General features: G+C 38.0%; 1 protein-coding gene across 6 annotated transcripts in view; it reads right to left on the reverse strand.

The window, feature by feature from the left end:
- ARHGAP18 (Rho GTPase activating protein 18) overlaps positions 1 to 17151 on the reverse strand; it is a 122996-nt gene that overhangs the window by 24173 nt on the left and 81672 nt on the right. For all 6 annotated transcript variants that reach the window (XM_081828987.1, XM_081828988.1, XM_081828990.1 and 3 more), the window contains exons 6-10: positions 12552 to 12717; positions 10314 to 10405; positions 5703 to 5780; positions 2390 to 2549; positions 172 to 254 (exon numbers count right to left, since the gene is read on the reverse strand). In XM_081828987.1, coding sequence (XP_081685113.1) covers positions 172 to 254; positions 2390 to 2549; positions 5703 to 5780; positions 10314 to 10405; positions 12552 to 12717 — 579 coding nt within the window. The remainder of the gene's footprint in view (positions 1 to 171; positions 255 to 2389; positions 2550 to 5702; positions 5781 to 10313; positions 10406 to 12551; positions 12718 to 17151) is intronic.

Below are 17151 nucleotides of genomic sequence, written 5' to 3' on the forward strand. Positions count from 1 at the left end.
TACATACACTAATGAAGAGTTAAAAACTTCCACCATCTTTAAAAGTCAGTCTTCTCTTTATAGCCTTAACTACGAACATTTCCATGAAAACATCACATTGTTTTGCCACAAATAACGAGAAATTACTCTGCTGAGTTCTGAGGGCTATTTAATGTAAATGAATCCGCTGACCTTAAGTGTGTCTCTGTTTGCATCAGGCAGGAGGATGACAAGAAGGTTCAAAGCCTGTAGTTGTTGCTTCCTGGTTGGAAGATCTGCAGACAGATTAAATAAATCTGAACTCTTTTCTTTACCAAACATTTTTTTTTTTTACTTCCTTTTCATCATTTTGTAAGAAAAAAGTTATGTGGCATAAACATCCCTGTGAAATTTAAGACACAACAACTGAGCAGTGAGCATTCTTGAGACTGTGTTTGAGAGAGATCAGGGGAAGCAGCTGCCACGTTAGAGCTTTCTCTCAGAATGCTCACTTCCAACTGTGATCATATGATGAGCGGCCTTATGTTTGCCGACACACAACAGTGCTTTGGAAATGATTTTAACTTCTGCGTGTTAATTATTCCCCAATGAAGAGACACAGAAAGTTGGCCCTTCATGGTATGGTGTCAGGGTGCATCTGTAACAGTAAAGGTTGTTTCTTCACTGGTGAGTGGACAAATTATGTGGTAAGAGTCCATCAATTCCAATAGGAAGATGTAAAACGGAGCCTGGAACACAGTAAGTGTTCGATAAATGTCTACGGAATGAACTAGAAAAACAACCAGCAATGACTGAGTCGAAGAGGTACATGATTATCATTGATAGTTATCATTTTTAGTAACCCTTGACCCATAGAAGTAATACTCATGGATATTTGGAGTCATTCTGGTATTTTGTTCCTCAGGAATCGATTTGTTTTTGAATCCATATCTAAAGAATGTACACAAAACAGCATAACTTAAGCATTATAAGTATTTTAAACACAAGATGATTTTAGTCATGTCTCTCCTAGAAATTCTGAAGAAATGTTATGATATGAGAGGACACATGGGAATCATCTCAATATTATACGCTTTAAGGATAGCCTGGAAAACAATGGAATATTACTCAGAATAGGCTGGAAACAATGGAATATTACTCAGTCATAAAGAAATCTTGCCATTTGCAACAACATGAATGAAACTTGAAGGCATTTTACTAAGTAAAATAAGACAAAGACAAATACCATGATTTCACTTATATGTGGGATCTTAGAAAACAAACAACAAAACAAAAATAAGTTCATAGATACAGAATGACTGGTAGAAACTGGGGTTGGGAGGGGAGTGGACAAATTAGGTGAAGGGCATCAAAAGGTACAAATTTCCAGTTATAAAATAGTTAAGTCATCGGGACGTAATGCACAGCAGGGCGACTACAGTTGATAACAATATATTGCATATTTGAAAGTTGCTAAGAGAGTAGATCTTAAGAGTTCTCATCACAAGAGAAAAAAATTCTGTAACTGTGTGTGGTAATGGATGTTAACCAGACTTACTGTGATGATCACTTCAATAATATATACAAATACTGAACCATTATGCTGTACATAATGTTGTAGGTCAATTATCATCTCAATTTAAAAAAAAATCAGAATAGCCCGGAATAGTCCTGGTGGACATTGTAGCTCACCATAATCATCAACAGTGGTACCCTTTCCCTCTCAGAGTGTCCCAGCTGGGAAGTTAAAGATATGGTCATTAGAATATGGTGATGGCATTTTTCCTCTTCTAATGGCCACTAGGACTAAAAGGAGTAATTATACCAGTACATAAACCTTGTAAGACCTCTGTGTTCACTGGAAAAGAATCAAGAACTATTCGAGACATTAATTTGGAGCTTGCCCAAGACCCCAAAATGGCAAGGCAGAAGAAGTCTGTAGCCCTCCTCCAAGGAGGCAGCCAAATAATTTGTTCCACGTTTCTGCATGACAATTTCAGAACTTAATTTTTCAGGAAATAATCACAGACTCTGCCTCATCTCCTTGTGCATTGATGATAACTGTTAATCCACAGCTTCTCCAGTAAGTGTTGCTTTTAACACTTGGCAAGAAAAATGTATCAAATCTTACATGACTCATTCTATTATACAAGAAATGTGAAGTTCCAACTTTTAACAAGAAAATATATTGTATGGTTTAATGGGCACGCAATTGGTCTGTACCTGACGAGAACATTCTGTCATCCATTTACTCAGAGATGTATATTTATAAAGGAAAAGGACAACAATGTATGGCATTTGAGCTGCTGTTGACAGAGAGTCAGTGCGTCTCTCCGAATACATCCAGTTATATTCTTTGTGAGGCAAAGTGTCATTAAAACAATTAAAATGGATGGTACCAGCACCAGGGCTGCCTCAAAGAGAGACTTACTCTGGACGGCTTGAAAGGCTTTGAGATATTCTACACTGAGCAGCGGCTGGGGCAGCTCCCGGATGAAGAGCTTCAGCAGGCTGGCCGCATCATGCTGTTTGACACTTTCCCAATTAAAAGTCCCTTCATAAAACTTTGCTTCCAGTTCTTGGCAAAGATTCTGAAAGGCAGAAGAAAAAAAAAAAAAAAAGCTACCAATAAGTGCATTTTTTTTTCCTGCTGAGAGTGTGATCCACTTCCGACTTTCCAAGAGATTCTACTCCTTAGAAAAGAATCTGAAAGTACCAAAGGCTAACACTTCTCTGTCACTCAGAAAAATACTACTCGGCCAAGCGTAATTTACCAGTGACAAATTATAGCCAAGGCCACAGAATTCAAAAACTGTATACATTTTCCTGACTCTGCAACAGACCTTAAGCAGTAAAGGTTTAATCATGAAAAGATTAGTTAAAACAGTCATTCCATGTGGGGGCTTTACTTCTGATACTACAATTTTTCATTCGATTGTAAAAATCATCTGTTAAAAAGTCTCTTGGGGCGCCTGGGTGGCTCAGTCATTGAGCATCTGCCTTCGGCTCAGGTCATGATCTCAGGGTCCTGGGATCGAGCCCCGCATCGGGCTCCCTGCTCCGCGGGAAGCCTGCTTCTCCCTCTCCCACTCCCCCTGCTTGGGTTCCCTCTCTCGCTGTGTCTCTCTCTGCCAAATAAATAAATAAATCTTAAAAAAAAAAAAAAAAGTCTCTTAAATTATTTAGAAGTACATTACATAACAAAATACATAATCTCTGGGCCTCAAACAGGAGGCTACCTCTGATTAGTCACCTCTGGGAAATGGAGAACCACACTCTACAACAAATGAGGCCTGAAGAGACATCAATACACCTGTCTGAGGTGCACAAGCCCTAAGTGGCACAGCCGACCTGCCGCCAACTGCAGAGAACAGTGTGAGTCCGTGCAGATTTAGAAATACCTAGTTCGTTTACCTCGAGGAATCTATGAGATTTGCCAGACAAATTATCAGTAATCAATTTAGTTTCATAATTACTATTTTATACAGGCCTTTTCACTGTGGCATAAATCCTATTAGGTTAGAAATCCTTCCAAGTTTCTGTCACTTCCTTGATTATTTTAAACTGTTCTCCCAAAGACTGTTCTTCGTTTTTCTTGTGAGGTGAATTTATCACACTTTCTCTTTCCTACACAACTCCATCCTCTCCTCCAGTTATTTCTGTAATTGGTGAAATACATAAAGGTGAGCCTAGAAATGGTGGGGGGGGGGTAGGGGAGAGAGAGGTGGAGGGAGAGAGAGGAATGAAAGGGAGGAGTGAGGAGGAGGGAGAAAGAGGAGACAGGAGAGGGAGAGGGGAGAAAGGGAGGGAGGGGGAAAAGGAGGGGAAGGGGGAGAGGAGGGGGAAGGAGAGAGAAGAGTACAAAAAATTTGGTGGAGCAGGGGAGAAAGATAACCAAAAATTTTGCATATTATCTTTAAATTATTTATAATGGACCAGCTGCTGCATAATTTGGGATGTGACAAAACAGGCTGGGTTGAAGAGCTGAGCCAATGGAATCCACTTAACTGACCTTCTTAGAAATCACATTTAGTTGAACTTACGCTTCTGTCAGCTATCCAGTCAAAAACATAAAATACACATTCTGCTCACCACTGTGTAGTGAAGTAAATGTTGTTTATGACTCTTAGGAGTCAGGCCTCACAGTCAGCCCATTAGTGCTGTGACCAGGGGACTGAGAAGGGGTCTTCTTGCCCATGGGGTAATATGAAGTCACGTGACCTGTTTCTGAGGGATTCGCTCTCTGTAAGAGAATGTGCCTCTCAACAGAACTTATCTCAGAATCACACACACAATGCCCATGTTTGACTGTTGGTAAGATCACCCTAAATGTTAGCAAATGGAGTGAGACAATGGCAGCTTATCCAACTTACACGGGCCCCAGAAGGGTTTCGGGGACCTCTGTGAACCGGACACCAAACCCAGGGGACACAAGCTGAATGAAATTTGTGAGCAGGGTATATCAGGTTACTCGAATCCGATTAAACGGAGATCGCTCTATGCAGTAAGAGCCAAGTAGGCCGAAACTAGCATCCCACATCGAGGAAGCTTATCAGCATAAGCAGGTGATGTAAACAGTGCAATGTCTGAAGAGTAATTCCAATCCTGGCAGCCCCGCGGCCACAGTCACAGGCGAGGAGCACGTGCGCCCACCAACACTCAGTTCTCCCTGATCCAGCTCTAAAAACGTCATATAGAATAGGTCTTAAGGAAATGAGCAGAAAAGGTCTCCTCGACCTACCCTATTTTCGCTTGGATTTGCAAATTCAGGAAGACAATAGATTGGATGTGGGCAATGATTTGTGCCACCTCAGTTGAGAGCTAATGCTGACTGTAGAGGCTTGGGAGGCTGTTCATGGCTGCTAACCAAACACTCTTCCTAGATATGTTTTCCAGATAGAGCTACAATTCCAAGCATGAGGTCCCTGAAACATGCAAATCCCCTGGGACACTTATGCATTATGCATCATCTGTAGGGTAACTCTACCTTCGCCATGCATTTACTGGATGCTGTATTCCCTAGAGCAGGAGCTGGGTGACAGGGGGAAAGGAGGAGGATGCACAGAGTCCCAAGATAGTGGGAAGAAAACACCAGCCTGCCAGAAAAGGTGGCAGGGGGAGGGAGAAAGGGCAGTCTGGGAATCACCTTGCCTCTTTCACAAGCCAGACTCAGGCTACACTGCATCAGGTGAAACAGGAACTGTGAAGGTCAGGAAAGGAGCTGAGGCAGAGTCTCATTTTGTCAGCCCCCATGAACTGGTGTATGGGGACTACGGTCACATCTCCTATTCTGCTCACCTGGTGGAGATTATCATCCGCACTTTTTTTTTTTAATTCAATTGCTATTACTCACGAAGACTAAATCTATCACCAGTCCCCTATTAATGTCAATTTTGAACTCATTGTGTTCTCTTTTCATCAGAAGGCTGGAACTACTCTTGGCTTTTGCTTGTTCACTTTTGTTCCTGTTTTATGTTTGCACAGCAAAGAGACTATTTGCTTCTCTATTTATCACAGTATTATTATAGCTAATACGGTGATTTTGAAGAAAAATCAAAATTTAACAAAAACCAGCAGAGACCCTAGAAAAACTAAATATAAACTGAACATTCAGAGGTTTTATCATTATACTGTATCTACTTTACTAACAATGGGAAGAAGGGGTGGGGAGGACAAATTAGCTGTTAAAATGCAAAAGTGTAATTAAACAATAAAGTGTTACATGAGTAGAACCAAGAGATTACCTTGATTCTAATAGCAGCTCCAGGTATTCTTAAGAGGCCTTCGGTTTCCAAACCTCCCTCTTCAATTCGAGAAATCAGCTATGTACAAACAGAAGAACATTCCGACTTGGTTATTCGTAACAGGTACAATTCCAAATTTAACATCTGCTTCACATATAAATAAATGCAAACTGATCACAATGATGTGTAAGCGGGCTTTCACAAAGTTGTGAATGCTACTGCACGAGCACTAGCCTTTAAACCAGGAAGTCTCAGAACTTTACTTCCAATTGAGAAAAAGTTGAGTTTGGGGGCACCTGGGTGGCTTAGTCATTAAGCGTCTGCCTTCGGCTCAGGTCATGATCCCAGGGTCCTGGGATCCAGCCCCGCATTGGGCTCCCTGCTCGGCGGGAAGCCTGCTTCTCCCTCTCCCACTCCCCCTGCTTGTGTTCCCTCTCTTGCTGTCTCTCTGTCAAATAAATAAAATCTTAAAAAAAAAAAGTTGAGTTTTATCCTCCTTTGTTACAGAAGTGTAATCATTTCACACAACAGCTGCCGTACTCCAAACAAATGTAGACTGAAGATGTTCACTGTTTAAAAGCAACTAAGACCAGCCATGACTTCTGCTTTTCCAGAAACATACATTCTGCAATCAAATAAATCTTATGAAATTCCAGTATTTGCATATTTACATCTCATTTTTAGTTTGTTTGAAAGACTTGTTTATGGTATGAAGGGAAAAAAAAATCCTGTTTGCAAATATTCATTTTTAAGCTTTGCAGCTTTTAGTGATAAACCAAGATAAAAAACAACTTTTGTATAGGGCTTCTAAATCATATCTGATACCCAATGAACACACAGATCTATCTCCAGAACCCCATTAAAATAACAAAGATTTTTTTTAATAATGCAGAAACCCACAAGAATAAGGCAAATGGAGAAATTACAATGACATACTGTTGGAAGCTAGGAAGATGATATAAAAGTGGTTAGTTTCTTGGCACAATGATCTTCCAATTGAAATATGTATTCCCTGGGCAGTGCACAAAGGCTTTATAGGGGGTACTCTGCTATTTTAAGGAAATCAATTTCCTTGTCCCCCGGTTAAATATAAGGCAATTACTAACATCACATGGGTTTTCCTTCCTACCACCCACCCCCATTCACCATAGCCTTCTACTCTACAAAAGACAGACCTACTCTTCACTCATCCCCAAACTTACTATAATCTCTCTGCACATCCTAAGGCATAAAATCTTTCAGAGTGCCAAAGGATGTAAAATTTTATTTTTTGTTTTCAGGGAAACCTCCTTTAATGATTTACCAAGGCTCTATAAACTACATAAAGCTTACTGCTTCTCCCTTGCTTATAAAAGTGTCTATTAGGAGCAAAGCAAGATATCATAAAATGAGGTCTTTTGACCTTTGTCCAGATGTTCTGAAATCAGATATATTGTAGCGTGTAGACACTGGAAGAGAGGCAATTTTTCTTTAATGACCTCATCTCTCCTATCCCTGGATTATGGCCAAAGAATGCACTGATTTTCAGGGAGTCAGGTAAGAATAAAGCAAAGAGTAGTCTCCAAATTCTCCGGATTTATTATTAGCTAAAGAAAGAACCATCTTTGACCAGTCAAAGCAGTGCATGATTTTTAAAAATTCAACCGAATGTTTTCCAAGACCACATTTTTCAAGTTACACTAGATAATAAACCCACAGCAAAAAAACCTTACAAGAATTACTTTAGATTAGATGGGCATTACTCAATAAAGGATTTAAAACTAAACTTATCAAATAATACCATGCAAAATTTATTCAATGTTTGAGCAATTTTCATTTTTATCTCATCTTATAAAATGTTTAAAAGGTTCTAGTAATAAAAAATGAAATTCTATGCTAGCTGCTAGAGCAAATTAGTTTTTAGCAATAGTACATGCCTTTCATTTTCATCAAATACACAGGAAAATGGATGATTTCTAAACAACTGAATGAGAGTAAGATCTGAATTTTTATATTTAAGTTCTTTTTAATACTCTCTAATGTGGAATACTAGCATTCAATAGAGATATGTATATATAATGCCTAAAAGAATGCCATGTGGTTTTTCATATTTCTCACTTTAAAAATAACATTTTTAGCCATCACATTATATTGCACTATTAAAATATAAATAATACTTTATAGCTCTTTTATTTTCAAGATTTAAAAATGTAAAATAACTATATTGTCCTATATATTTTAATCGTGTTCCTTTTTAGTAATTTATCTTACAAGAGACATTGCATAATTTATCAGTAATGTTCATAGCATTTCCTAAGAGAGATTACATACTTATATGAATTTTTGAATTGAAAATGAAGTCAGAAGTTTTTGAAACAAAGTATCTTTGATTTGGCTGATTAGTCTGACAGTGAGAACAGAATTTGCTAATTTGTCAGAATTTTTCTAAAGATAAAAATTAAGAGTATTTTATTTCCCTAATTTTTCCTGAGAATATGGTTTAAACAATGTGTCTCTGAGCAAAAACAAAACAAACAAGAAAACAACAGATACAATTCACAGATATTAGATAAGCTTTGTTAAAGCCCTTTTTGGGGTATAATTCTTAATAAATGAGAAAGTATAATCCTCTAAAAACTAGTAATAAAACTTTTGGCAAATCAGTGATTTCCAATTCTTTCCTTTGTACAAAACTGAGGAAATACCTAATTGAGGTGACAGTTGATCAATCGAAAAAATATTTTTCAATGCTAGATCACTGTGATTTTTTTGCTTATAATTCAGAGGGGATGCAAATAGACGAGTGTTATCTAATAATAAACTCTTTATATACTCTTTTGTTTTTTGTGTGAACAAAGAAAGTCTTCAAGGCTGTTATCTAACAACCTCAAACTGGTTGGAAGCCCAAGTCTTCAGAATATTGAAGAGACCAGAAAGGTAAAATAATTACATAAATAAAACAATTTCAAGAGAAAATGACACAGGACTGCATGCAAACCTCAGCCTGATCAGGAGACATCACTGAATTTTTGTGGAGACCAAAACTTATTTTCACTGATGTGATGGTGAATTTGATAAAGTCAAACGTGACACATCATTGGTTTTTTGGTCAAACACCAGTCTAGAAGTTGCTGTGAAGTTCTTTTAGATATAATTAACATTTAAATCAGTACATTTTGAGTAAAGCAAATTACCCTACATAATGTGGGTGGGCTTCATCCAGTGGGTTGGTGGCCTTAACAGCAAAGACCGAGGTTTCCCAAAGAAGCAGCAATTCTGCCTCAAGACTGCAACATGGAAAGCCTACAGGAGTTTCCGACCTACAGATTTTGCACTCAACACTGCAACATCAACTCTTGCCCAAGTTTCCAGCCTCTGGACTGCTCTATTTCAGCCCCCACAATCGCATAAGCCAATTCTTTGGAATAAATCTCTCTCTACGAACATGTGCGTGCATGCATGCACACAAACACACGCACACATACACACACACACCTCTTATTGGTTCTGTTTCTTTGGAGAACCCATATCCACTTGGAAAAGATGCTGCTGAGATCCTTGCCTTGCACAGTCATCTGTAGGTGGTAACGTGCACCTTTTACTTAAATCAGTATGAATATATGGCCCATATTTGTCAGCACCTCCCGGCTCATCACAGGTGCTGTTGACAACTATCCATACAGATACAAGTTCTATAGGCAATGGCTGGCAAAGGCTGGTGAGTAGAACAAACTGTGCAGAACAAAGTTCATCAAGAGAAACAATGAGATACATGTTTGGATGTGATGGTGATCATGAGAAATAATGGAACCAGAGGTTAGTAGATAAGACAGCTAACGACTGATTTAGAATAGCGGAAGAATCAGTACCAAGTAGATTGAGCTTGAATATTGAATGAGTTTGTTGAGCTAGTCGATTGTGAAAGTTCCCACTGCCACTCCTGCTATTCCCAGAACTATCAGAAATTTGTGATGTGCTGGGGCTGCTGCAAAAAATCTCCAGCATGGGTAGTCCATAACTGATCTGACCCACCTTCCTCGCTGTGCTTTCCTGGCTCTTAGCATGTGTAATCTGTGTTTCTGAACAAGGATGGCTCAAAGATTAGACTGGAATTTTTAGATAATCCCCTTATGAATAATTGAGTGTTGATGACACCAATGACTTGATAGTTTAGCAATCACTTTCTAATTCTACTTTATGGTTTCTTTGCCTACTTTGGAAGAAGGCATTGGTAAATTAAATTGGACATCCTCCCTGTAAATAGGAAAGCTTGGGAAATACACACAGCATGAAATATTCATGAGGATTCAATTCCCTAGAAATTTATAAGCAGTTCCCACTCCTGTGTATTATAGAATTGAAATCTCAATTATACAAAGCTAGCTAATATAAGACAGGAAAATGATGCCAGGTAATCACAGTTACAGTAATAACACAGAAAACATCACCATGAAATAAAAATTATGAGCCCTTGAAACAAATTTGTTTCCTGAATAGAAAATCAAAGTACAAAATAAAAGAGCACATCAATTGGAAAACTATATTATAATATTATGAATGCCAAAAAAGAAAAAAAAACTTCTATTAGTTCAAGTATGTTCTCTCTATGCTGACCCATTTAGGCCTACTTACTTTTTGAAATATCAAGGGTATTCGAGTTCCCGGTACTTTCCTCTGATCTTGTTCTAACAACGCTATCAATGGAATACAAAAAAGGCCAGAATCTGCAACAAAAAATAAAATTTCTTAACTTCCATCCATCTATAAAATATTAATGCAAAAATATTAAGGCATCAGATTTCTGATATTGTCATTCAAACAAACAACTATTTATTGAGCACCCACTAAGTGAATGACACTGTCTAGCCATTAGGTACATACCTCTCCATAGAAAAATCTTGACCCTGTCTTATATAGCAATCTAGCAAGGAAAGACAGCTAAGTAAATGACTGCAAATAATCACCAAAATAATTAGAAAAGTTATACTGTCATATAAAAGAAATAGGTGCCATGGGAGTATGTGAAATATGCAAATAATTTACTAAAGGTAATCAACTTAAAAGTTTTGGTTAAAGCAAGTATTACTCATCTCTTCCATACTTAATTGACATTTAACATTCTACAATAAGCAAAACATAAATGTTTGCTTTTCAAGAAACCAGTCAACATTATGATCTTGTTCTAAAAATGTTTTTCTTTAGAAAATATCGACACTTGGTAGTCTTGAATTGAGATTTGTAGTTTCGTATATTTGGGAATAACTACGAAGAACTGAAAGGTAATAATTTATAATTTTTCTAAATTAAAATCACATGCCTTCAGTCTGGTGTGAGCAATAGCTTCTGCTTGGCACCTCCCACCCCACCCCCATCACTTAATGAACAGTTAGCACAGAAGTGTAACACACATCATCAGGGGAGATATAAATCATTTGTGAACAAGGAAAGGCGGAATTATATTGTGGAACAAGGACCTTGAAAACTGACACTCAATAGAGATGCCATTCAAGAGATACCAGTAACCTAATAATTTGTAGCTTAAGAATTATGAAAAAAAAATGTAATCTTCAAAAATGTCAAGAGTCTAGTTTATAAAATGAATATATTAGATGAGTTACAAAAATATTTTAAAAATGGAAAGAAAATCTATTCTGTTAATAGTTATACTCTTAATGAGAATGGCTTAATATCTCTCTCTCCGCTAGGAAGCAATTCTAAAACATAAAAAAGCCTCTCTAAGCCATTTTAAAAGTCCTGAGCACTGAGTCACAGCTATTTAAATTATATTTCTATTTTATATTTGGAAAAGGCTTTGTGACAAGCTTCTGAAAAAACATCTAAAGTTTTTCATTATCCATAATGGCCTTGCGGAAAATCAGAAGCACCATTTAACTCAGAAATTCACCATCCCAAGCCTTAAGCTATAATACTCAGAGGAGCTGAGCACAGAATGAGGTCTTCTGGGGCCCAGCATGGAAGAGAGGACCTTGAGGGAAGGTATACTTCAGTCCTATAGAGAAATTGCCTCTAAAACTTAAATCAGGTGAATTTGTGTCTTTATTAACGTTACCATAGCAACTTGATAATCCTCATTCTTGGTATCTCTTTAGGAGAGAACTTAAAAGTTAAATAAGAGGTCAGAGATTCCTAAACAGTTAAACTTTGTTAAATTAATAGAGAATTATTTGGATTTTCAGACCAATAAAATCTTGGATAAAAACTGAGGAGGTGTCTGTTCTCTATCATATTATAAAAAACAAAGTCTGTTTATGCAATAGGTAAAGCAAGTTGCTTACAAAAGAAAAACTACATATATCCACAATGAGTACAATTTAGTGGTATTATGTGCCACAATGGCATTATTTTCTTAGTAGAGTGAAGAATGCTTTGTAAAATAGTTACAAGTAGAATGTATATGAGCAAAGGGACAGGCTACTAACTACCCCATGTATTTCCCATCAAATAAATAAGCAAAAGTAAGTAACCAAGATCAACTATCTTAAAGTCATTTTTCAAGATCTGATTTTGGAAATAAAGAAGTTTATGTACCAAATGTATCTTTTACACATAGTTTTCAAATGAGAGTGCATTTAAGATTCGATTCAAAAAAAAAAAAAGATTCTCTAATTCAGAATTTCCTTCCAAGGTAATTAAGTATTTGGTCATCTCTTTACTTTCTATAGTCTAGGAGAATAGTGCATGTTTATCAAGTTACAAAGTTTTTGAAGGCAATGTTTTAGAATCTGAATTCTAGATGTATTCAAGTGTTGGTTTATTTTGTAGGTGTTTCCTCCTCCAAGAATACTAAGAAGCTAAGTTCATCTTTGCTTCTTTTGAAGTAAATTCAACTGTTTTTCATTTCAAAATTACCTTTTGTTTTGATTTTCACAGCTTTTTGTTGCTTCAGTTCAACACCCAATACATCATAGAGGGCAGTCAGCTCAATGAGGGCTAAATAGCAAACTTTCTTCATGTCCTGGGGTGCTAGGTCACCAATCCTGGTGGTGCCTGTTTTGTCTTTTGGCAATCTGAAATTCTAAAATAAGTACCATTAATAGAGTAAGGGTTTATAGGGTCTAACCCCATTTTTAGTGAAAGATGACAAAACTATAACTATAGAAAGAAGCTGTACTTAGAGTAGTGACAATGAAAGCTATGGCAAAATTGCTCCAGTCAGAATGAAGAGCCATCCTCTTGATGATCCTCAAAGCTGTGGGAAGTCAATATGTGAAGTCCAACAGACGAGGCGACCAGACTATGGACCAGGCGTACTGATCCCAAGGGCTAAGAGCACAACAGAGACAGTAAAACTGAAGGAGAAAAAGAACTCTTACTGACCTTCCACAACAAAGGAAGATCAGGAGTCAAGAGAAACCATGAGGAGGAAGAAGAGGAAGAGAAAGAGGAATAGCAGCCGTGAGGGGGTACTTACAATGTACAAGGTACCCTTAACCTATGCTCTGCCACAAATAATGTGGCATATAACCCCAAATAAGGTAGATACAGAAGGTCTGTATAGCATTGGGGCGACAGGGAGAGTAGAGTGCAAGGGATAGTAACAGCATGGACTTTAAAAGCCAGAATGCCTCCCAGGCATCTAGCTACTGGCCAGCTACTAACAATCCGGCAAATGATTAACTACCCTTTCTTTAAAATGGCAGAAGGGGAGGGGGGAGGAGGAAGGAGGTGCGCATAGCTAGAGCGGGGAGGGATGAGGGGGGAACAGGTGGAGGGGGGAGAAGGAGGGGGAGAGGGCCACCTAATTCAGAGGGCTGTTGTGGAGTTTCACTGCCTGGCACTTCCCCAGCACCTTTATATGGCTGCTATTATTATTACTTTCGCTGCTGAATAGAGACTTAGAGATACCACGATCACAGGCAAGTAAGTGGTATTTCGTTGTTTTCTGCCTTTCACAAATATTATCCACCACTTATTTAGCCACTTTTAATATTAAATACATTAAATCTAAGAAAACAAACCACAAAGTAAAAACATGAATTTCTCTAATATGCTGAATACAAATTATAGTCCCACTGTATTTACTGATTCCTAAAACTGTGATTGTTCTCTAATGGTTTGATTTAAAAAATGATTATAAAGGGGGCACCTGGGTGGCTCAGTCATTAAGCATCTGCATTCGGCTGAGGTCATGATCCCAGGGTCCTGGGATTGAGCCCCGCATCAAGCCCCACATTGGGCTCCCTGTTCCGCAGGAAGCCTACTTCTCCCTCTCCCACTCCCCCTGCTTGTGCTCCCTCTTTCGCTGTCTCTGTCAAATAAATAAATAAAATCTTTTTAAAAAAATGGTTATAAAGGCTATGTCTTTTGGGTTTACCCTTGACTTCCTCATTTAATGGCCAAGGATGTTCAACTAAGTTCCCTTTTATTCCCGTCGCTCATTTTTTCACCATATGATTAACACTTCCTGGTCTAAAATCTAGTGCAAAAAACAGGTCTTAAAGCAGCCGTTCTCAAAGTCAGGTCCAGGGAACCAAAGAGTTACCTAATACCCTTTCAAGGAGCCTATGAGGCCAAACTATTAATAATTAATCCTAAGACATTATTTGCCTTTTTCACTCCCATCCGCTCATGAGTGTACACTGGAGTTTTCCAAAGGTATAAGATAGGTGCTTTTGCAACAGATTGAATATAGATGTAGATGTGAGAATCCAACTGACTTCTACTAAAGTGAGACGCTGGAGTTGCTGAAATGTAAAACCATGGCACACTTCTGAATAGTTTGTTTTTAGAAAATAGGACTATTTTTCATTTAAAAAAAAGTTATTTATGCTAACTGTAATACTGTACTTAAAGTGGATTAATAATTTTTGAATTTCTCAATTTTAATTTCTAATATGGTAAATATCCATAGGTATAACTGACGTAAGCAAAACCTCTACTCCCACAGTCTTTGTTGTTTACTTATCACGAGAAATGATTCCTTAGTCTACATATTCATGTTTCATAGTTCAAGAAGACAGGCCAGTGACAAACTTCCATGGAACTCAAGCCAAAGAAATTCTTCACATTCCAAAATCACATACAGCAGTCTTCTTATCTCCTCAAAATCTTTCATGAAATCCTAATTTCTGTAGAAATATGAGTAGGCCTTCTTTCTTGGTTCAGCTACAACATACTTCCACAGAGCTGGAAGTCCAGGAAGACATCAGAGGCCCCAACAATAGGAAATCAGATTGTTGGCCAGAAAGCTGCGTATCTGGGGTTTCATCAAAGTGTTGGAAGCTGTGGTAGTTACTGTCCTCAATACCGACATCCTTCCTGACTGGTGAAACAAAAGCTTTCTGAAGTCCTCCATGCTTTTTAAGAGCCTAAAAGGGTTTTGAGACCAAATTGTTTAAGTATCATTGTTTTAGAGCATTTCCTAAAACCTATAACTTTTGGTAACTCAGCAGCTAAATCCTTTCCAGCAAACTCAACTCTAAGAGAGAACCTCTGTACACAGTTCTTTACAGAAACTTCTGCTATAGAATCTGCTATACTTTCAAAGAGAGTCCACTATAGGAGAAAACAGGTCTTTCTTAACTTTTCGCAATACATTTTTTCCCGATGAGAACATGAAATAAAACAGCAATAGACATCATTAAACATGCAGTCTAAGTGAATTTCCAGCCTAAGTGTTAATGGGGCTGTGCCTGGGGGGTTGAGAACGTGGAGCCAGACCTCAGGTGGCCCATCCTGTCTCCACCACTTACTAGCTATGTGACCTTTGGCAAATTATATCACCTCTGTGCTATCTCGGCCACTTCATCTGTAATATGGGAATAACAACAGAACCCACTCAGAAAGTGTTAAGTGTTATTACTACCTTTCTTTCACAAAGCTTTTTCAATAATTTCAAGATTTCATGCCTTTCCTCTTCTCCTAAATATTACTGTAAGGTAAGGGGAAAAAATGATAAGGCTAATACTCTTATTTGATAAATGGTCTTTTGTCCTATCCTGCAAAAGTCCCCATTGATAAGAATTATTACAGCACATTCTCAGTGGGGAATTAAGGCTTACTAATAGACTAAATATGGCCACACAGCCAGTGACAAAAATAAGGATGCAAAATCAGGTCTTCTGGATCCTAAATTCAGCAATAACCATTCTGTTGTGCTCCATTTTCTCTGTCCACCACAGCATGCAGGGAGGAATCTAGGTTGAAAGGTATTGATGGAGGACTGTGAGCCCCTCAAGGAGAAGAGCCATGTCTTAATCACTTCCATAGCCCTACTGGACCACAGACCTGGCACCCTACACGTGTTCTGTCCCAGGCTACTCAGTGAACGAAGACACATGCCCTATGGGGTGAAAAGCACAGAATCAAGCTCAGTGAGGTACGAGCCACTGGCTGGATGCTTCCCCACTGCCCTATGATTCGCACTGAGCCTCACGTTCAAAATCACACAAAACTTTTCACATTTTCTTCCAGACCTGGCCCCAGAGTTCTGCTCATTGCATTGTTTTCCGAAGGGCTGAACCAATCCTATTTACCAACCTTTTATTTTTTTAAGTTCTAAATGTTTCATTAAAATCAGTTGCTATTGATCTCATAAGCCAAACATATGTAATATAATTATTTAAAGCATTAGCCAAGGTAAATGTTTAGAGAAACCTGAAATATTATTAGTTCAAACATTTGACTTACCTAGCAATCTATGTCATGAGCTTTATTTATTTATTTATTTAACATTGTGCTTTAATGAAAGGAGTTAGTTCTTTATCCCAATGTTTAATTCATAGCAGCAGCTTTAAATATTTATGAAGTTTCCTGTCATTTTTGTTTAGTTAATAGACTGGATGGTTCAGTTCGTTGGCTAAGAGAAGGCAATGCAATTTCAGCAAAAGAAAAGCTCTTTGCCTTCTGAAAACTGTGCTTCAAGAATGAAGTGAAATACAATTTTTCAAAAATTATAAGGTCGTTGGTTCCCATGTGTTACCATAAATTAATCAGGTAGTTCTCTCAGCCCGCACCCCTCTTTTGCAGGCCTCACAATACAAAGGGCCGCTTAGGCACTTCATCAGTAATGACGGACTCTGATGGACTTGACTTCACTACATTAAGTCACTTCTAGACTCGACTTGGAAAGAAAGAGAATCTCTCCTCACCTGGTCAATTTCCACAGATGACTTTTTTTTTTTTCCTGGTCTGCTAGAAAATGCATCTCTTACCCAAGATTTTTCCACGTGTAAAATGTGATTTTATTACAGTATTTCATTCATTGTCATTTCCAGAGAATGAATACTTTTCTAGACAAATGAACTTTTGAATTTAGTTGTTTTACATTTCTTGCATTTTTTTTTAAATGCAGAGCAAAGAGCCATAATTTAACCTTCTCTTGACAATTCAGGTCCATAACCCTAAACACCTATCTATGTATTGTGTACAAGTGTGTGTCTGCTATTGATTTTCAGAGTCCTCAGTCAATCCTGAAACAACACCTCATCCACTATCCTTCAGCTTCCTC

This window comes from Leptonychotes weddellii, chromosome 8 (genome assembly GCF_054177405.1).
Source record: "Leptonychotes weddellii isolate Sample4059 chromosome 8, ASM5417740v2, whole genome shotgun sequence".
Taxonomy (NCBI): Eukaryota; Metazoa; Chordata; class Mammalia; order Carnivora; family Phocidae; genus Leptonychotes; species Leptonychotes weddellii.